Below are 14,953 nucleotides of genomic sequence, written 5' to 3'. Positions count from 1 at the left end.
GACTTGGTGGTTAACCGCAAAAATTTAAAAAGTTTTGTTGAAAAAAAATACATCATATAATGGTCGCTACAGGAATTTCCGTTGGTAGAATTGGTAGAAAGGGTTTCCCAACCACCAAGAGAGCTAAGGTCACCAAGACCCAAAAGCCATCCAAGCACAGAGTTGTCAAGGATATCGTCGAAGAAGCCATCGGTGTTGCCCCATACGAAGCTAGACTCGTCGATCTCGTTGAAGTTTCTGAAAAGAGAGCTTTGAGATTCGCCAAGAGAAGACTCGGTGATCTTACTCGTGCCAAGAAAAAGATCAGAGCTATTGAAGATCTCAAGAGAAGAATCAGAAAGAGACAACAAGAAAGAATTGCTGAACAAACCAAGCAAGCTGAAAAGAAGTAAATTGCCCTCCATTTTTACATTAAAATATAAAATTCTAAAAAATAATATTTATTCTTTTTCTTCAAATACCACACTTACAAGATTATGTCAAGATTTTAGTTGTTAATGGATACATAGGTAATAGAAATTCTGCAAGCTAATATCAATTGCATTGGAGACAGATAGAAAATCGGAACCAATCTTCTCTAATATTGTTGAAGCTTACAAAAAGTTGCCCAGTTTTAAAAAAATGCTCTCAACACAACAACCAACAGATGCCTCTCCACCTGCTCTCAATTTGAGAATCAACCTCTCTCCATTCCAAACACCAACCTACATTTACAACATTCAATTTTCACCTCTTACAGGATTTAAAACATTTAGTTTTACTCACTCCAATTCGGATATTTTAATTCATGAAATTCAAGCACCACAAATTCTTCACACCAGAACCCTGAAGGGACACAGCAATCAAATCAGTGGACTTTCCTTCTCTAAAACCAATGAAAATATGTTAATTTCCTGCTCTCATGATTCCTCTGTTCGTTTGTGGGATTTGAGATTGCCTGATCAATCTTGTTGTGTGAGTACACAATCTTTCCAATTTACTCCACTTGCTCCACAATTAAATTCCATTGATCTTTCCTTTGGTAATGGACACTTGTATGCTGTCGGAAGTGGTTCTACCACACAAGCTGGTTCAATTGCTGTTGGTGATTTACGTAAGAATCCACCATTGTCTTCCTATTTAATGATGGAAGAAATTCACAGTGATTGCATTAATCAAGTTTCATTTGGTTCCAATAACATGTTGTACTCTTGTGCTGATGATGGTCTGATACATATTTATGATATTTCCGAGTCTAATCAAAAACAAGTTTATGAAGAATTGGAAGATTCACTTGATGGTGTCTTGAATATTGAGGATTCTGTTGAAAGATTTGGATTTTTGGGAACAACCAATTGTTTATATGCTCTCTCTAGTACTAATCACCTTCACTTTTGGCTTTATGATGCTACAGAAGATGAATATGCTGATTATAGAGTAATGAAACGTGAAGAGGAATGGCACAACTTTAGACAATATAGTCAAACTTATACTGAACTTTTGGATATGAATGCTCAAGATAATTTATCATTCATTGAAGTAACTGGTTCTGTTGGTGATGATAGTGTCATGCTACATGCTAGCTCATTGGGTGCTGTCTATGTTTTCAAGATGACTGATTCTTTGAAGAGTCAAGAATTGATTGCTGTCATGAAAGGTGGTCACTCTCAAGATTCCTTGATTAGAACTGTTAAGGTTTTAAATCCAACTACATTAATGACTGCAGGTGAGGATGGTAAAATTTGTGTCTTTACTGCTGATTAAAGAAATGTTGAACCATTTTGTTTTTTCTACTATATATTGCTACTATTTGTTTCACAATGATCCCTTTTCTACTATTGTTGTTCATAATTTATTCTCATCATTATCCAATGCATTAAAACAGTTCAATTTCATAATGTATTTCATTTCAATGCAGTGTAGCCATAATATTGATTGAAAAAAATGAAACAACTCTTCATTACAAGACATGGCGAAAGAATTGGTTTGTATTGATTGTATTTTATAATAATAGTATTAATGATCATCGGAATTATTGTAATATGTATTGAATGGTTGTTGTTATGGTGTTGATCATGAATTTAAATAGATTTTATTAGAGGATCTGATGAATTTAATCAATGGATAACAATTGAGGGAAATACATTACATAATCCATCATTATCAAGTAGAGGATTTGATTTGGCTTTCAGACTCGGAAAGCATTTGGCTTGTAATTTTTTGATTAAAAACAATGAATCATTATCGACTTGTTGTGATAATGCTAATATTGGAAAGGATAATCAATTGAATGGAGGAGTGAAGAGATTAATAGTATTTACATCACCTTATAGAAGATGTTTGGAAACTACACAATACATTTTGAAAGGAGTTAATGAAATACATACTAATCATGGAGATTTTCAAAAGGAGGCAGAATATGAACTATATGTTGAATATGGAATTTCTGAATGGTTTGGAGAGAAAAAGTCATTTACTATTGAGAATATACCTCAACCTTTGGAAGAAATAACCAGTTCAACTCAATTTAAAGAATTATTTTCGAGAGCTAATAATATTTCTCAACAAGGAGAATATATAACAGGAAAACAATTCGAAACCACCTACATTTCAAAAGATGGTAATCCTTTTAAATATTTTCTAGATGAAAAACCAATTGAAACAGTTGAGGATTTGGAACAACGAGCAAAGGTTGCTATGGATAATGTTTGGAATTTTGTAAAAGATGAGAGTGATGAAAATACTCTTGTGTTACTAGTTTCACATGCAGCAAGTGTCATTAAAGAAATTGAAGTAATTCTTCCAGAAGCAGATAGACATAATGTAAAGGCTGGAATTTGTGGATTGAGTAAGGTTGATTTAGAAGAGGATAGTTGGAAGTTGAGCATAAACTCTGATACGTCATTCCTAGATGGTGGAGATTACTTTTACTGGGAATTTTCAGATTACTATGCCTACTTGGATAGTCTTAAAAAATGATTAAGTTTCTAGAATAAAATAATTTATCAAATTTTTACAAAATTAATACAATTTAGAATTTAGCCATTTCTTCAGCCAACTTGACAGCTTCAGCAACCTTTGAGACATCAGAACCACGTCCTTGAGCAAAGATTGGCTTACCACCACCCTTACCAGAAACAACCTTACAAACTTCAGTAACCCAAGTATTAGCAGACAAAGTAGCAGTTTGTTCTTGTGGAACGCTGGCAAGGACAATGATAGTCTTATCATCAGCCTTAGAAATGAGACAAACTGGAATGGTGGTCAAAGCATCAATAACCTTCTTGACGAACTTTTGATCAGAACCATCTTCCAATTGGTAGACAAGGGACTTCAATGACTTTTGTTCAATAGACTCCTTGAGTTGAGAAATGAGTTGATTGGCCTTTTCAGCATCATCCTTCTTTTGAGATTGTTGGATCTTACGAACCTTAGTTTGGCATGCTTCCAATCTCTTTTCGAAAGCCTTCTTGGAAAGCAATGGAATATCAGTGAGCAAAGTAAGTTCAGAAGTGAGTTCATAGTAACGAGGACAGAACAATTCGTCTGAGAGTTTTTCTAATTCGTCAATCTTGACAGAGAACTTTTGAGCTCTTTCAACAGCTTCCTTAGCAGCCTTTCTAGTCAAAGCAACAATACGTCTCTTACCAGTTGAAATACTCTTTTCAGAGAGAATGACAAAGGTTTGAGCTTGACTGGTTTGCTTCAAGTGAGTACCACCACAGAATTCAACTGAAATCAAACGCCACTTTTCATTTGATCTATCAGTCATGATGCTATCACTGTCTTGACCGATGGAAACAACACGAACTTGTTCGCCATAGTTAGCACTGAACATGGCTCTGAGACCATTAATTTCATAAGCAGCATCACGTTCTTGAACCTTAGAGAAGACTGGATGATCAGCAACAATGAGATCATTAACAATCTTTTCAACTTCAGCAACTTGTTCAACAGATGGAGCCTTAGCAGCAGAGAAGTCAAAGCACAATTCTTCTTCCTTAACAATGGAACCTTGTTGGTCACAGTCAGTACCCAAAACCTTTCTCAAAGCAAAGTTGAGCATGTGAGTAGAGGTGTGGTTAGCAGCGATTGGTTCTCTTCTTTCATAGTTAACTTCTGAAGAAACAGTAGTACCAACAGTAACGTTACCAGCAAGCTTGGATTCAGAAACGTTAACAATATGTAAAATATAACCAGCAAACTTTTGAACATTGACAACCTTCAATTCAGTTTCACCAATTCTCAAAACACCATTATCTGGAGCTTGACCACCTCCTTCAGCATAAAAGTTGGTTTGATCCAAAATAATACCAATATTGACTTCTTCACATTCAGTGTTCAATTCTTCAACAAATCCGCTAGATTCACTAAAGATAGCAACAACCTTAGCTTGAATATTTTCCCAAACATATTTGATATCATCTTGAGTTGGTTCAATCTTAAGTTCATTTTGTAACTTGTCAGTTTCAATAACACCAAGCTTCATGTCAGTAGCTTCTTGCTTAGTACCTTGAGAAGCAGTAGCGTGCTTTTCCATTTCCTTCTTGTATTCAACCATATCGACAGTCATACCTTGTTCTTGAGCCATAATTAAAGTCAAGTCAACTGGGAAACCATAGGTAGCATATAACTTGAAAGCATCAGGACCAGAAACAACACTTTCACCATTGCTCTTCATCTTTTCAGCAATTCTGTTAAAGAATTTCAAACCAACACGGAGAGTCTTGGCGAACAAAACTTCTTCACTTTGAATGAGTTCTTCAACCTTTTCAGAATTCTTCTTCAATTCTGGGAAGAAATCACCCATAAGTTCAACGACACAAGAAGCCAAACGAGTAAGGAAACCCTTCTTGGCATTCATAAATTCACCAAATCTGACAGCACGACGAACAATACGACGAAGAACATATCCTCTACCAGTATTGTCTGGATAACCACCATCGGAGAGAGCAATAACGAGGGTACGAATGTGATCAGCAATGACACGATAAGCAGTATCAATGTGGTCAACATCTTCAGCACCCAATTTACCAGTGTATGGACGAGAACCAGTTTCCTTTTGAATAGCTTCAAAGATTGGCATGAAAACATCGGTATCATAGTTACTCATCTTGTTTTGCAAGATGGAAACTAATCTTTCGAGACCCATACCAGTATCGACGTGCTTGGCTGGCAAATATTCCAATGTTTGATCTTCCTTTCTGTTGAATTCCATAAAAACATTGTTCCAAATTTCCAAAACGTTTGGATCATCCATATTTACGAGATGAGCAGCATTACGTCCACCAATACGATCGTAGTGAATTTCACTGCAAGGACCACATGGACCAGTATCACCCATTTCCCAGAAGTTATCCTTCATAGAACCTGGCAAAATATGATCATCTGGAACAAATTGTCCCCAAATTTGTTTAGCTTCTTCGTCAGCTGGCAAGTTGAGCTTTTCATTACCACCAAAATATGTGACATAGAGTCTATCCTTTTCCAATCCATAAACCTCAGTGAGCAATTCCCAAGCCCATGTAATAGCTTCTCTCTTGAAATAGTCACCAAATGACCAGTTACCTAACATTTCAAAGAAGGTGTGGTGATAAGTGTCCTTACCGACATCATCGAGATCGTTATGTTTACCACCAGCACGGATACACTTTTGAGAGTTAGCAGCACGCTTCAATTTAGCCAAACTAGAGTCTGGACTAGCTTGACCAAGGAAAATAGCCTTGAATTGATTCATACTGTGAAGAGTTATTGTATAATATTATTGTTCAATAATTTGTTCAATTCCGGAATTCAAGATTGTGAATATGTGTAATCCAATAGTAAATAGATGGTAAAGAAATATAAATATAGGTGTGCTAGCTTTAAAACTTACCCAGCATTGGTGAACAACAAGGTTGGATCTTCATGTGGAACGACAGAACTACTTGGAACGAATGTATGTTCATACTTCTTTTCAAAGAATTCGACAAATTGCTTACGAATTTCCTTTGATGTCCACACTTGATTTGTGGCTGGATTAATATAATTTGTATTAGACATTGGAGGTATCCAAATTGTATATTTTGATGATGATGAAGATGAACTGTAACTACGTATTTGACCTCTAGAAGTAATAGTGGATAATTCTTGCACTGAACGATGATTAGCAGCGGCGAGAGAGTATTCCTTCAAGAGTTGTTTGGAAATATTTTTTCGAAGTGTTGTTGGTGCATCAGTACCGAAAGAGGTCTCGCGCTTTAAATTAGTTGGCTGAAATTGTTGTTGAAGGAGGCTTTCAATAATAATAATAGAATTTTGGGTGTTGTTTGAGGTATTGTTGATGGTGCAAGGTTGGTCTTGAAGAATTTAAATTCATCATTTGATATTATTTGGATTGAAGAGGTGTGGGTAGGTTTTTGGAATTGAGTGGAAAAGTGTTTAATTCTCCAAATTTCTAAAATTAATTGATGAAAACTTACAGAGTGATGGAGGCGAGTTGTTGGTATTGTTGGAGAGATTTCTCTTACTTTCATGATTATTAATAATATTAATATTATTATTGGATGTTTTTAAATGAGAGAATGATGATGGAATGAATCGGGATTTAGAGCTCTTGCAACTCCACTTTAAAAGAGAGGAGGAGGCTTGCGAAAATTTCCTCATTATTTTGATTCAATTATATTTAATAAATAATAATAATATTACAAATTATAGTAATGTTACTGATGATTCAATCCACACAAATTATTGATAACTCGTTTCACAAGTAATCCGAATCAAATTTTTTCTAATTTTGAAAATTGAGAAAAAACATATGAATGTGGCTCAATGATTAATTATTAATTGAGCACCATCTTCGTAATAGGTTTTTAATGAATTTCTGGTTCGTTTATTAATATAACCCACCCAACTTCAAATGGCTCTGGTCAAACCTCAATTTTGAGGTTCTTTTTCGCGTAATTTACAAAATATTTCTTTATACTAAGTCCATACAACTACTATTTCCCTAAACAAATAAGCTATTGCATTCATACCAATTCAGGGGCAATGAGCAAAGTTTTCCGAATCCAACAACACTCCATGGGTTTACTTATTGCTTTTGTAACTCGAACATGAGGGGGTTATAGCTCAGTTGGTAGAGCGTCTGCTTTGCATGCAGAAGGTCTAGGGTTCGATTCCCTATGACTCCATTTTTGTCCCCAAACAATTTTACATATGAACTTTTTATTGTGGAATCCATGATACTCTTCCAGCCACAAACGCATAAATAAAAGCTGCAATCACTCCAGGTAAATAACCACATAGAGTTAGAATAAATATTGCAATTGTCCACTTTGTTGAAACAGATGACCATATTGAACATGTGGTTGTATTTTTTGCATTTGCCTTGTTGTTATAGAATGCACAAACAAACTGTTCCCAAACCACAATAAAGAACGGAAGGATGAAGCATATGATGAAAGACATGACGGCACAACAAAAGTGGTAGAACTTCCAACCAAAAGACATTTTTTTGAGATTTGGTTTCTGTGTCAGACAAGTGACGGACAGGTTGTAATCCTGCTCTCTTCCAAATAGAGATGAACTTGTGTGCTTCCAAGTGGAGATCGATTGGATTGTATTTACCACAACTGTTGAAGAATGAATCTAAGAGGAAACATGAAACAATATCCAATATAATATGAAATAAACTGAAATAAACTGAAGTTCGTACAGGTCCAAATAGAGTCTGATCATGGAGATTAAACTTTATTGGAAAAATTTGAGAATTTACAATGAAATTGAATCCATAGTATTCCCGTTCGTAGTAATCAGCAGAAATTTTGAAAGCTAGATTTTTCAACATCTCAGATTCCCTTAATAGCTTTTCCCTCTCCATTCTGCGCCTCTTTGTTCTTCAAAGCATGCTTCAAAACGCGTTCGTTGTTGTCGGCGCTTTCATGGGTTTTACCGACAAGCTTGTATTCCTTATTGTTTACCATTTTGTTCCTTTTTTGGTGCTAATGGTCTTAAAGAAGTTTCAGAACGCGAATCATCAACGTAATAAACACACAAACTTGTTCACTTTTAAAAAACATTACACAACCTTAATAAATTGAGAAGAAACAACCCAGTCACACACTACTGTTGTCTTCTCTCTCTATTCTTAATTGGAGTTTAAAGCGATGCATCGTTCAAGTAGTTCATTCTCAACCACTAATGCAACTGCTGCTACTGCTGCACTAGTTTCCTCCTCATCTTCAAATCAATTACTTGTGGATTCAAATAATGATTTTACTCCCTTCAATAGTTCTTCATCAAATGCTAATATGATTAATAATAATACTGGAACTGCTAGTTATCAACAGGATGATACTATATCACTTGCCGATACTTCAATGTCCTTTTCTTCAGATTTGCTGATATCTTCCAAGCCAAGAGTCGAGGAGAGAATCACCTCCCTCATTCAAACTTTTAAATTTTCAAATTCTAGTACTTTACATCATCAATTGGGTAAATCAATCATTCCACACTTGTTACCACTCTTCACACATGGAATTTTACTTCCGTTGCAGTTAATTGCACTAGGATTCATTCCATTTGTGCAGTGGGGTCAAATTGCACACGACATTAATCTCTACTTTTTCAAAACACTCATCACGTTTGGATTCCACTTTATTCCTCATGTGGCTGTGGTTGTCTTGTCGGTGATAGTGTTTGTTATCCACTGGTTTCTGATACTTCACACCTATATTGAATACAAGGGATATCTGGTTGGATTTGTGAAATTTAAGCGTAGGTCTAAACAATTAAGCCGATTCCTGGTAATTGCCCTTTTCATCCTTAACTTGCCAATCACTCACTTGTTCAGTTCTTTTTGGAGTTGTGATTATACGGAGAAGATAAATTCCTCTGGAAGTGATGGAGGTACATTCTACTTGAGGGATTATTCACAAGTTGAATGTTGGGGACCAATGAATGCTGTGTTTGCTGCCCTCTCTGTTATTCACATTTGGCCACAAGTGTTGATTGTCTTATTGTTCCTATTCGGAGTTATAGAGACAGATTCATTACTGTACTCAACATCAGGGAGTGGGCATGGTTTGCTGAAGAGGAGAGCTTCATTCTTCTCATCGAAAAGTCCAGTGTTCATTTCGGTGGTCAATTTGGTCATGATGCTGTTCTATTGGTACTCTCAAATGATTCCAAATTATTCATCATTTCCATACCTGTTTCCATCATTTTCACTCTTTCTATTCCTTATATTGGCTGTTTTGATTTTCATTATTGTTCCATTCAATGTTAGATCTGAGAATTCTTACATGGCCGGCATCATGTTTGGAATAGTTGGACAGAATATTGTGAGCTTGACATGTTCAATTGTAAATATTGACACTAACACAGTAGATGTCCTGTCCACGAATGGTGTAATTTATTGGGGAGCTGCCATTGGTGGTTTCTTAATATTCTTAACAGTTGGTGTTACAATTATGGACATTTATACAAGAAGAGCCACAAAAGTAGTGAAGAAAATATGCTCACCTCTATTAGATTCTGGTAATACAAGTGAAATTGCTCTCACACCTGATTTATTAGAAGAAATTGGTGAAGCAAACTTGGAAATGGCCATTCGATTCTGTTCATCAGAATACAATTCACGACAGAGAACTATTGTTGATGAGAACAACGATAATCCACCTTCGACCAAATGTAGAATTATAAGTGCCATCATTAGAGGATCAATTCGTCACAAAAGTGAATACAGCTCTGCATCTATTTGTTTAGCAATTGTCAATTATGTCAGATATCATAAATTGGATCAAACACAACATCATGCCAAGACAAATTTGAATATTGCACTGTATTTACTCAAGAGAATGTACATGTGCAAGCCATCAATATTTGAAAAATATGTTGGCTCTGTGAGAAGATCTGAAATTGAAACTCAACTTATGGCAAGTTTGAATATTTCAGCTGATTCTGAAAAGTCAATTTCAAAAACTTTACAACATTTGTCAAAGAAACAATCCAAATTGAGAGAATTTCACAAAAGCTTCTGGAAAGTAGTTATTACTAATAATGAAAATAGTTTGAATGAGCTCATCATCATTAATAGAAAAATTACCAAATTGACCTCTCATTGTAAATCCAAATTTGAAAGTTTGGTTGCTCTCCATTCCTACAACAAATCAGCACTTCGTCCCTATGCCATGTTCGTTGAAGAATTCATCTTTGATAAGGAAAAGAGCAAGGAAATACTTCAACTTGTAGCAGTGATTGAAGAGGAAGAAAGTCAAAAACTCAAATCAAAACAACCAACTATATTGGAAACTTTCTCTGAGAGATCTTTAAAGAAGAGACGTTCTAGGGTAGTGCCAGCTATCATTGTATCTGAAAGCATGAGTCAATTGGAGGAAGAGAAAAAGATCAAATTTGATGACATTTGTGAATTTGAAAATCAACATGATGAAGAGCAATTCAGCAAGAAACAACAAGATACTTATACTAAGAGTATTCAAAGAAGGAGTCACTTGACTACTACAATTATTTTTACCTCGTTCTTTCCATGGGTGAGCTTGTTGGTTGTGATTGGTGGATTAATTGCTGCTGTCATGATTTCAAACTCTTTTACAGGAAGTCTCAGCTCTGGAAGCAATCCAGAACTTTCTGCTTATCAGAATTTATGTGCTACCTCTCCTTATCCTTTCTTGATTCTATGTGAAATTCGTCTTTTACAAAGGCATTACTATTTCGATAAGGACAATTCGACTTTTTCCAGAACTTATAAAAAAACTCAACAAGAAAAATTGAAAACTTACAAGGGTTACCTCAAATCATTCTTGGAACAAATGTCAGAAACTGACAAGACTGGTTATTTGGATTTGTGGGAAGGTCAGGAAACTGAAATTTTCATGCCAGTAATCTCCACAACTTTTAATGAAAATTCAACAATGAATTATGAAAAGAGAAATGTAACTATCAAGGAAATTGTCGAATTGATGGATGTTCATGTTGACAGAGTAAAGGATTTTACAGAAACTCAAGTGAAACAAACATTGGACAATCCGTCGTTTCTCTTTTTCTGGCAAAATAGAAAGTACAATGCCTATGCTTTAGAAAATGTCTGTTCTGATGTCTTGACAGCTAAATCCAACAAGGTGAGCAATATTCTGAATTTATTCTTGTATGTCATGGGTGCATCGATTGGAGTTTTCTTTATACTTGGTTTGATTACTCTAGTTGTCCTAATTGACTATTTCAAAAAACAACAACGTATAGCTCACTTATTCTTTGGATTAGCAAAGGAAGAATCAGGAAAGATTTATCACACACTTGAAAAGGCATCCACCTCCAAAGTTTCCCATAACATTGACTCTGATAGAACCTCGCTTGCTATTGGCACTTATTTCACTCCAACCAGAACACTCATCTCGCTTGTGATTATCATTTTCTTAACTGCTTTATTGGCCATCATTTTATACTTGGTAGATACAAACAATAATCTGAAGAATCAAGATATGGCTCTAAACAAATTGTATCAAGCTTCAAAGATTAAGGTAATTTTCAATAGAATCATGTTCAAGTTGGGAGAATTACTTCTCATGAATGATTGGAAACCATTGTGGGGAGGACTTTCCTGTGAAATTGATAGAATTCACAAGGACATTACGACCCATTCGAGAGAAGTTGAAACCTATATGAAATCTTACTTGTACGGGGATAGTTCAAAAGGATACTTTTCACTTCTGGGGGTGAGTGATGACATAGACAAGTTGATATTACCAGCTAATTGTTCTCGATTTCAAAATAGTGGAAACATTACCGACCTTTCATCGTTTTTGGAAAATAACACAATTACCAATAATCGACAATATTTCGAATGTTTGTCGGTTACTCAATTATTACAATTGTTTATTGTGTATATTGACTTATATAATCAATTGGCTTATAGAAAGACATACATTCCTCAGGTTTTATTACCACAGTTTCATTCGGTTTCTTGGGAAATGGCCGCTTCATTCAATTACAAAGTCAAGACTTCATTGGAAATTTTCATTACAACATTTTCCAAGCTGTCGAATCTTTCGTTAACCATTTCAATTTCAGTCATATTCTTTGTCATTTTTTTAATATGCGCTTATATTGGATACTCTTCAATTATTAGATATGAACAAGAAATTTATCAATTGAGACAAATGTTTAATCATGTCTCTTGGGAAGTTTTGGATAATAATCAGAAAGTGAGTCGATATATCCTGAATGACCAGTTGTATTCCACTTTAAACATGTTTAGAAGATCCAAACAAAAGAAGTTTTTAGTTGATTCTAGAGAAAGAGTTGACAATTTGACTGCAATCTTGTCAACTGCCATTGAAGGAGTTATTCAATTTGATGCACAAGGAACTGTTGAAATGATCAATACTTCTGCACTGAGAATGATGGGTATCAAATCATCGAGTGAAGTAATCGGTACGCCTGTAACTTCTCTCTTTTCAACAAATGAAAGGGAAAAGTTGGAAGAAAAGTTGAGCTACCTTCAACAATCTGAATCATCTGGAGAAGTTGTCGAGTTGAATGCCAAGAGAGGACATGCCATCTCGACAAATACTCTCGATGCAAGTAAATCCTTCCCAATAGTGATGAGTATTTCAGTTGCCCAAATTGAAGTCCAGCAGAATGAGGTAATGATGGAGAAGAAACAAAAGAAGATTTTCACAGCCATCTTTAGAGATATTACATCAGAGAAGAAATCGGTTGAGCTGTTGAATATTGAAAAGAAGAAATCTGAGAATTTATTGTTAAATATCTTGCCAGGTAAGTCGTTTGAATTTTATAGTCAATTCGAACAACCTTAATAGTGGCTGTTGCTAATAGATTGAAAGCTGGAGAGACAACAATTTCAGAAAAATTTGATGATGTTACATGTCTATTCAGTGATATGGTTGGGTTCACCTCACGATCTTCATATTGCTCTCCAACTGAGCTTGTTCAAATGTTAAATTACATTGTAAATGGATTTGACGCATTGTGTGATATTTACAAATTGGAAAAAATCAAGACCATTGGAGATGCATACTTTGTTGCTGGAGGATTATATTTGGACGCTAAAGAAAGTGACCACCCTGAAAGAACTCTTAATTTTGCCATTGACATGTTTAAGGTATTGAAAGATTACAATGAAAGTACTGGAAATTTATATTCCAATCAACTCAATATCCGTGTGGGTATTCACACAGGCAGTGTTGTTGCAGGTGTTATTGGAACCAAAAAGTTTGCTTTTGATTTGTGGGGAGATGCTGTAAATGTAAGTTGTGTAATGTTGTTAGTTTTCATTAATCATATTTCACAGACTGCTTCAAGAATGGAATCAACAAGTTTACCAGGAAGAATACAAATTTCACGTTCAACCTATGAAAGAGTGCACGACCTCTATGATTACGAACCAAGAGAAGTCGAAGTGAAAGGAAAGGGTTTAATGATGACCTATCTGTTAAAACAAAAATTCAATGATTTTGAAAATCGATTACTCATGTCTGTGGGAGCTTCTATTGTCGGTCTCGTCCCTGATGATTCTTCCACTTCGTTAGACACTCTACGTATTAAGAAACCATCCACTGATAACTATTTGGAGCAACAATAAAATAACAATGTGTTTAAAACGCACCCAGGTTGTGGTATTATTGGTGTGGTTGATGATATATGGTCTGTTCGATGGGTATTTTTTTCTGGTGTGAGAGGAAAATTCCACCGTTGAGTTATTAAGGCATAATTTTGGAGTGAAATGGAGGCGAAATTAAGGCCATGTCGGCTACTTGAACGTTACAGTTTTTAAAGATGAATTCAAATTATAAGAAAGTACCTTGTTTTGGATGTGATTTATTGCCTATGTGAACAAATTCATTCCTTGTATGATTTACTGTCTGTTTTGAAATGAAACTTTGGCTCTCTGTATATACAGATTTATTCCTCTTGAAAGTAATTATATTGTAATACCTCTCTCAAACTCTCTCGAATATCAACATGCATGTTTGCAGGAGCTGCATTATAGTAATTTTCCTGCACAACTTGTTTCCTTCTCAGACAGTTCACTTTGTTTAAAGTGTTTCTTTTAATGGTACTTTCGATCCTCTTAGCCACATCGATCAACTTGAAAGATATTCTTTGAACTGAGTCAATCCTACCTTCCTTCATAAATTCATCAAGAGTTCTGTCAAAAACACGATAAATATCACACATTCTCTCTGAGGAAATCGAATGCATGTCAGACTCCCATTCCATTAATGCAAAGTAAAACTCGAGTTCTTTTTCATCTGCTGCACTTTTAGGAATTTCCTTTAACATGTCAGATATCATTAAGCAATCTTGCTCCATACCTGACACCTTCTTTACACAGCAATAGACCATGTAATACTTCAGAAGCAAGGGAGGTCTCACATTTGCTTGACAATTTTTGATAGCTTTCAAGCAGGAGGACAGTTGACTTTCATTCAATGTTTTGCCTACGGCCAAATACGATTTCAATACTATTAACTGCCTTTTTGCGTCAAGTGTTTGCAAATCTGTTCCTTTTACATTCAAAGTCTCGATGAGGGTTTGATATCTTGTTGATAATTCTGTGATTGTATCTTTGTGACTTGATGGACAATTTCTTATTTGGTTCATAGTTTGCACATTAATTTCTGTAACCTTTTCGTTTATTCTCGAGTCGATAAATATGTGTTCGTTATCTTTATTCTCTTGTTGATGGTTCTTCTTGTCAACCAAGACAGTTGGATTCGAACCTATGGCTGAGTGACTAACTTTCCTAATGTAATAATTTGAATGATAATGAATGTGTTTTTCATTGGTTTCATTATCTGTGATATTTTCGTTGGTTTCTGCTGATGAACAAGTCATTTCTGCTACTGTTGTTGTTGGAATATTTCATCAAGAAGGAAATGCACATGTTTTTTTTGGTGGTTAATAATGAAAAATCTTCAACTATTGTATTATTTATATAATGCACGTTTGT

General features: G+C 35.2%; 5 protein-coding genes and 1 non-coding gene across 6 annotated transcripts; 4 read left to right on the top strand and 2 right to left on the bottom strand.

Annotated features, from left to right (window-relative positions):
* Positions 1-42: 42 nt before the first annotated feature.
* NAEGRDRAFT_82648 (ribosomal protein L36E) lies at positions 43-428 on the top strand. The gene has a single exon (XM_002675938.1). The coding sequence runs from the start codon at positions 60-62 to the stop codon at positions 390-392; it is 333 nt and encodes a 110-aa protein (XP_002675984.1). The 5' UTR covers positions 43-59; the 3' UTR covers positions 393-428.
* Positions 429-621: 193 nt separating this feature from the next.
* NAEGRDRAFT_68948 (uncharacterized protein) lies at positions 622-2,958 on the top strand (the record flags this gene model as incomplete). The annotated part of the gene is made up of 2 exons (XM_002675937.1): positions 622-1,714; positions 2,069-2,958. 2 exons carry the CDS (start codon positions 622-624, stop codon positions 2,956-2,958), a joined length of 1,983 nt encoding a protein of 660 aa, XP_002675983.1.
* Positions 2,959-2,968: 10 nt separating this feature from the next.
* Positions 2,969-6,021, bottom strand: NAEGRDRAFT_58374 (alanyl-tRNA synthetase; the record flags this gene model as incomplete). The annotated part of the gene is made up of 2 exons (XM_002675849.1): positions 2,969-5,717; positions 5,855-6,021. The coding sequence occupies 2 exons, from the start codon at positions 6,019-6,021 to the stop codon at positions 3,011-3,013; spliced, it is 2,874 nt and encodes a 957-aa protein (XP_002675895.1). The 3' UTR covers positions 2,969-3,010.
* A 1,057-nt stretch (positions 6,022-7,078) lies between these two features.
* Positions 7,079-7,151, top strand: NAEGRDRAFT_t381. Its single transcript has one exon. It is a non-coding gene; the product is annotated as a tRNA-Ala (tRNA).
* A 975-nt stretch (positions 7,152-8,126) lies between these two features.
* On the top strand, positions 8,127-13,582 carry NAEGRDRAFT_68946 (uncharacterized protein; the record flags this gene model as incomplete). The annotated part of the gene is made up of 3 exons (XM_002675936.1): positions 8,127-12,756; positions 12,801-13,246; positions 13,292-13,582. 3 exons carry the CDS (start codon positions 8,127-8,129, stop codon positions 13,580-13,582), a joined length of 5,367 nt encoding a protein of 1,788 aa, XP_002675982.1.
* Positions 13,583-13,902: 320 nt separating this feature from the next.
* On the bottom strand, positions 13,903-14,838 carry NAEGRDRAFT_49992 (uncharacterized protein; the record flags this gene model as incomplete). The annotated part of the gene is made up of 1 exon (XM_002675848.1): positions 13,903-14,838. The coding sequence occupies one exon, from the start codon at positions 14,836-14,838 to the stop codon at positions 13,903-13,905; it is 936 nt and encodes a 311-aa protein (XP_002675894.1).
* Positions 14,839-14,953: the final 115 nt, after the last annotated feature.

Source organism: Naegleria gruberi, assembly GCF_000004985.1.
Source record: "Naegleria gruberi genomic scaffold NAEGRscaffold_31, whole genome shotgun sequence".
Classification (NCBI taxonomy): Eukaryota; Heterolobosea; class Eutetramitea; order Acrasida; family Naegleriidae; genus Naegleria; species Naegleria gruberi.
The sequence above is the reverse complement of the archived record's forward strand: the minus strand, read 5'-3'. Positions and strand labels throughout refer to the sequence as shown.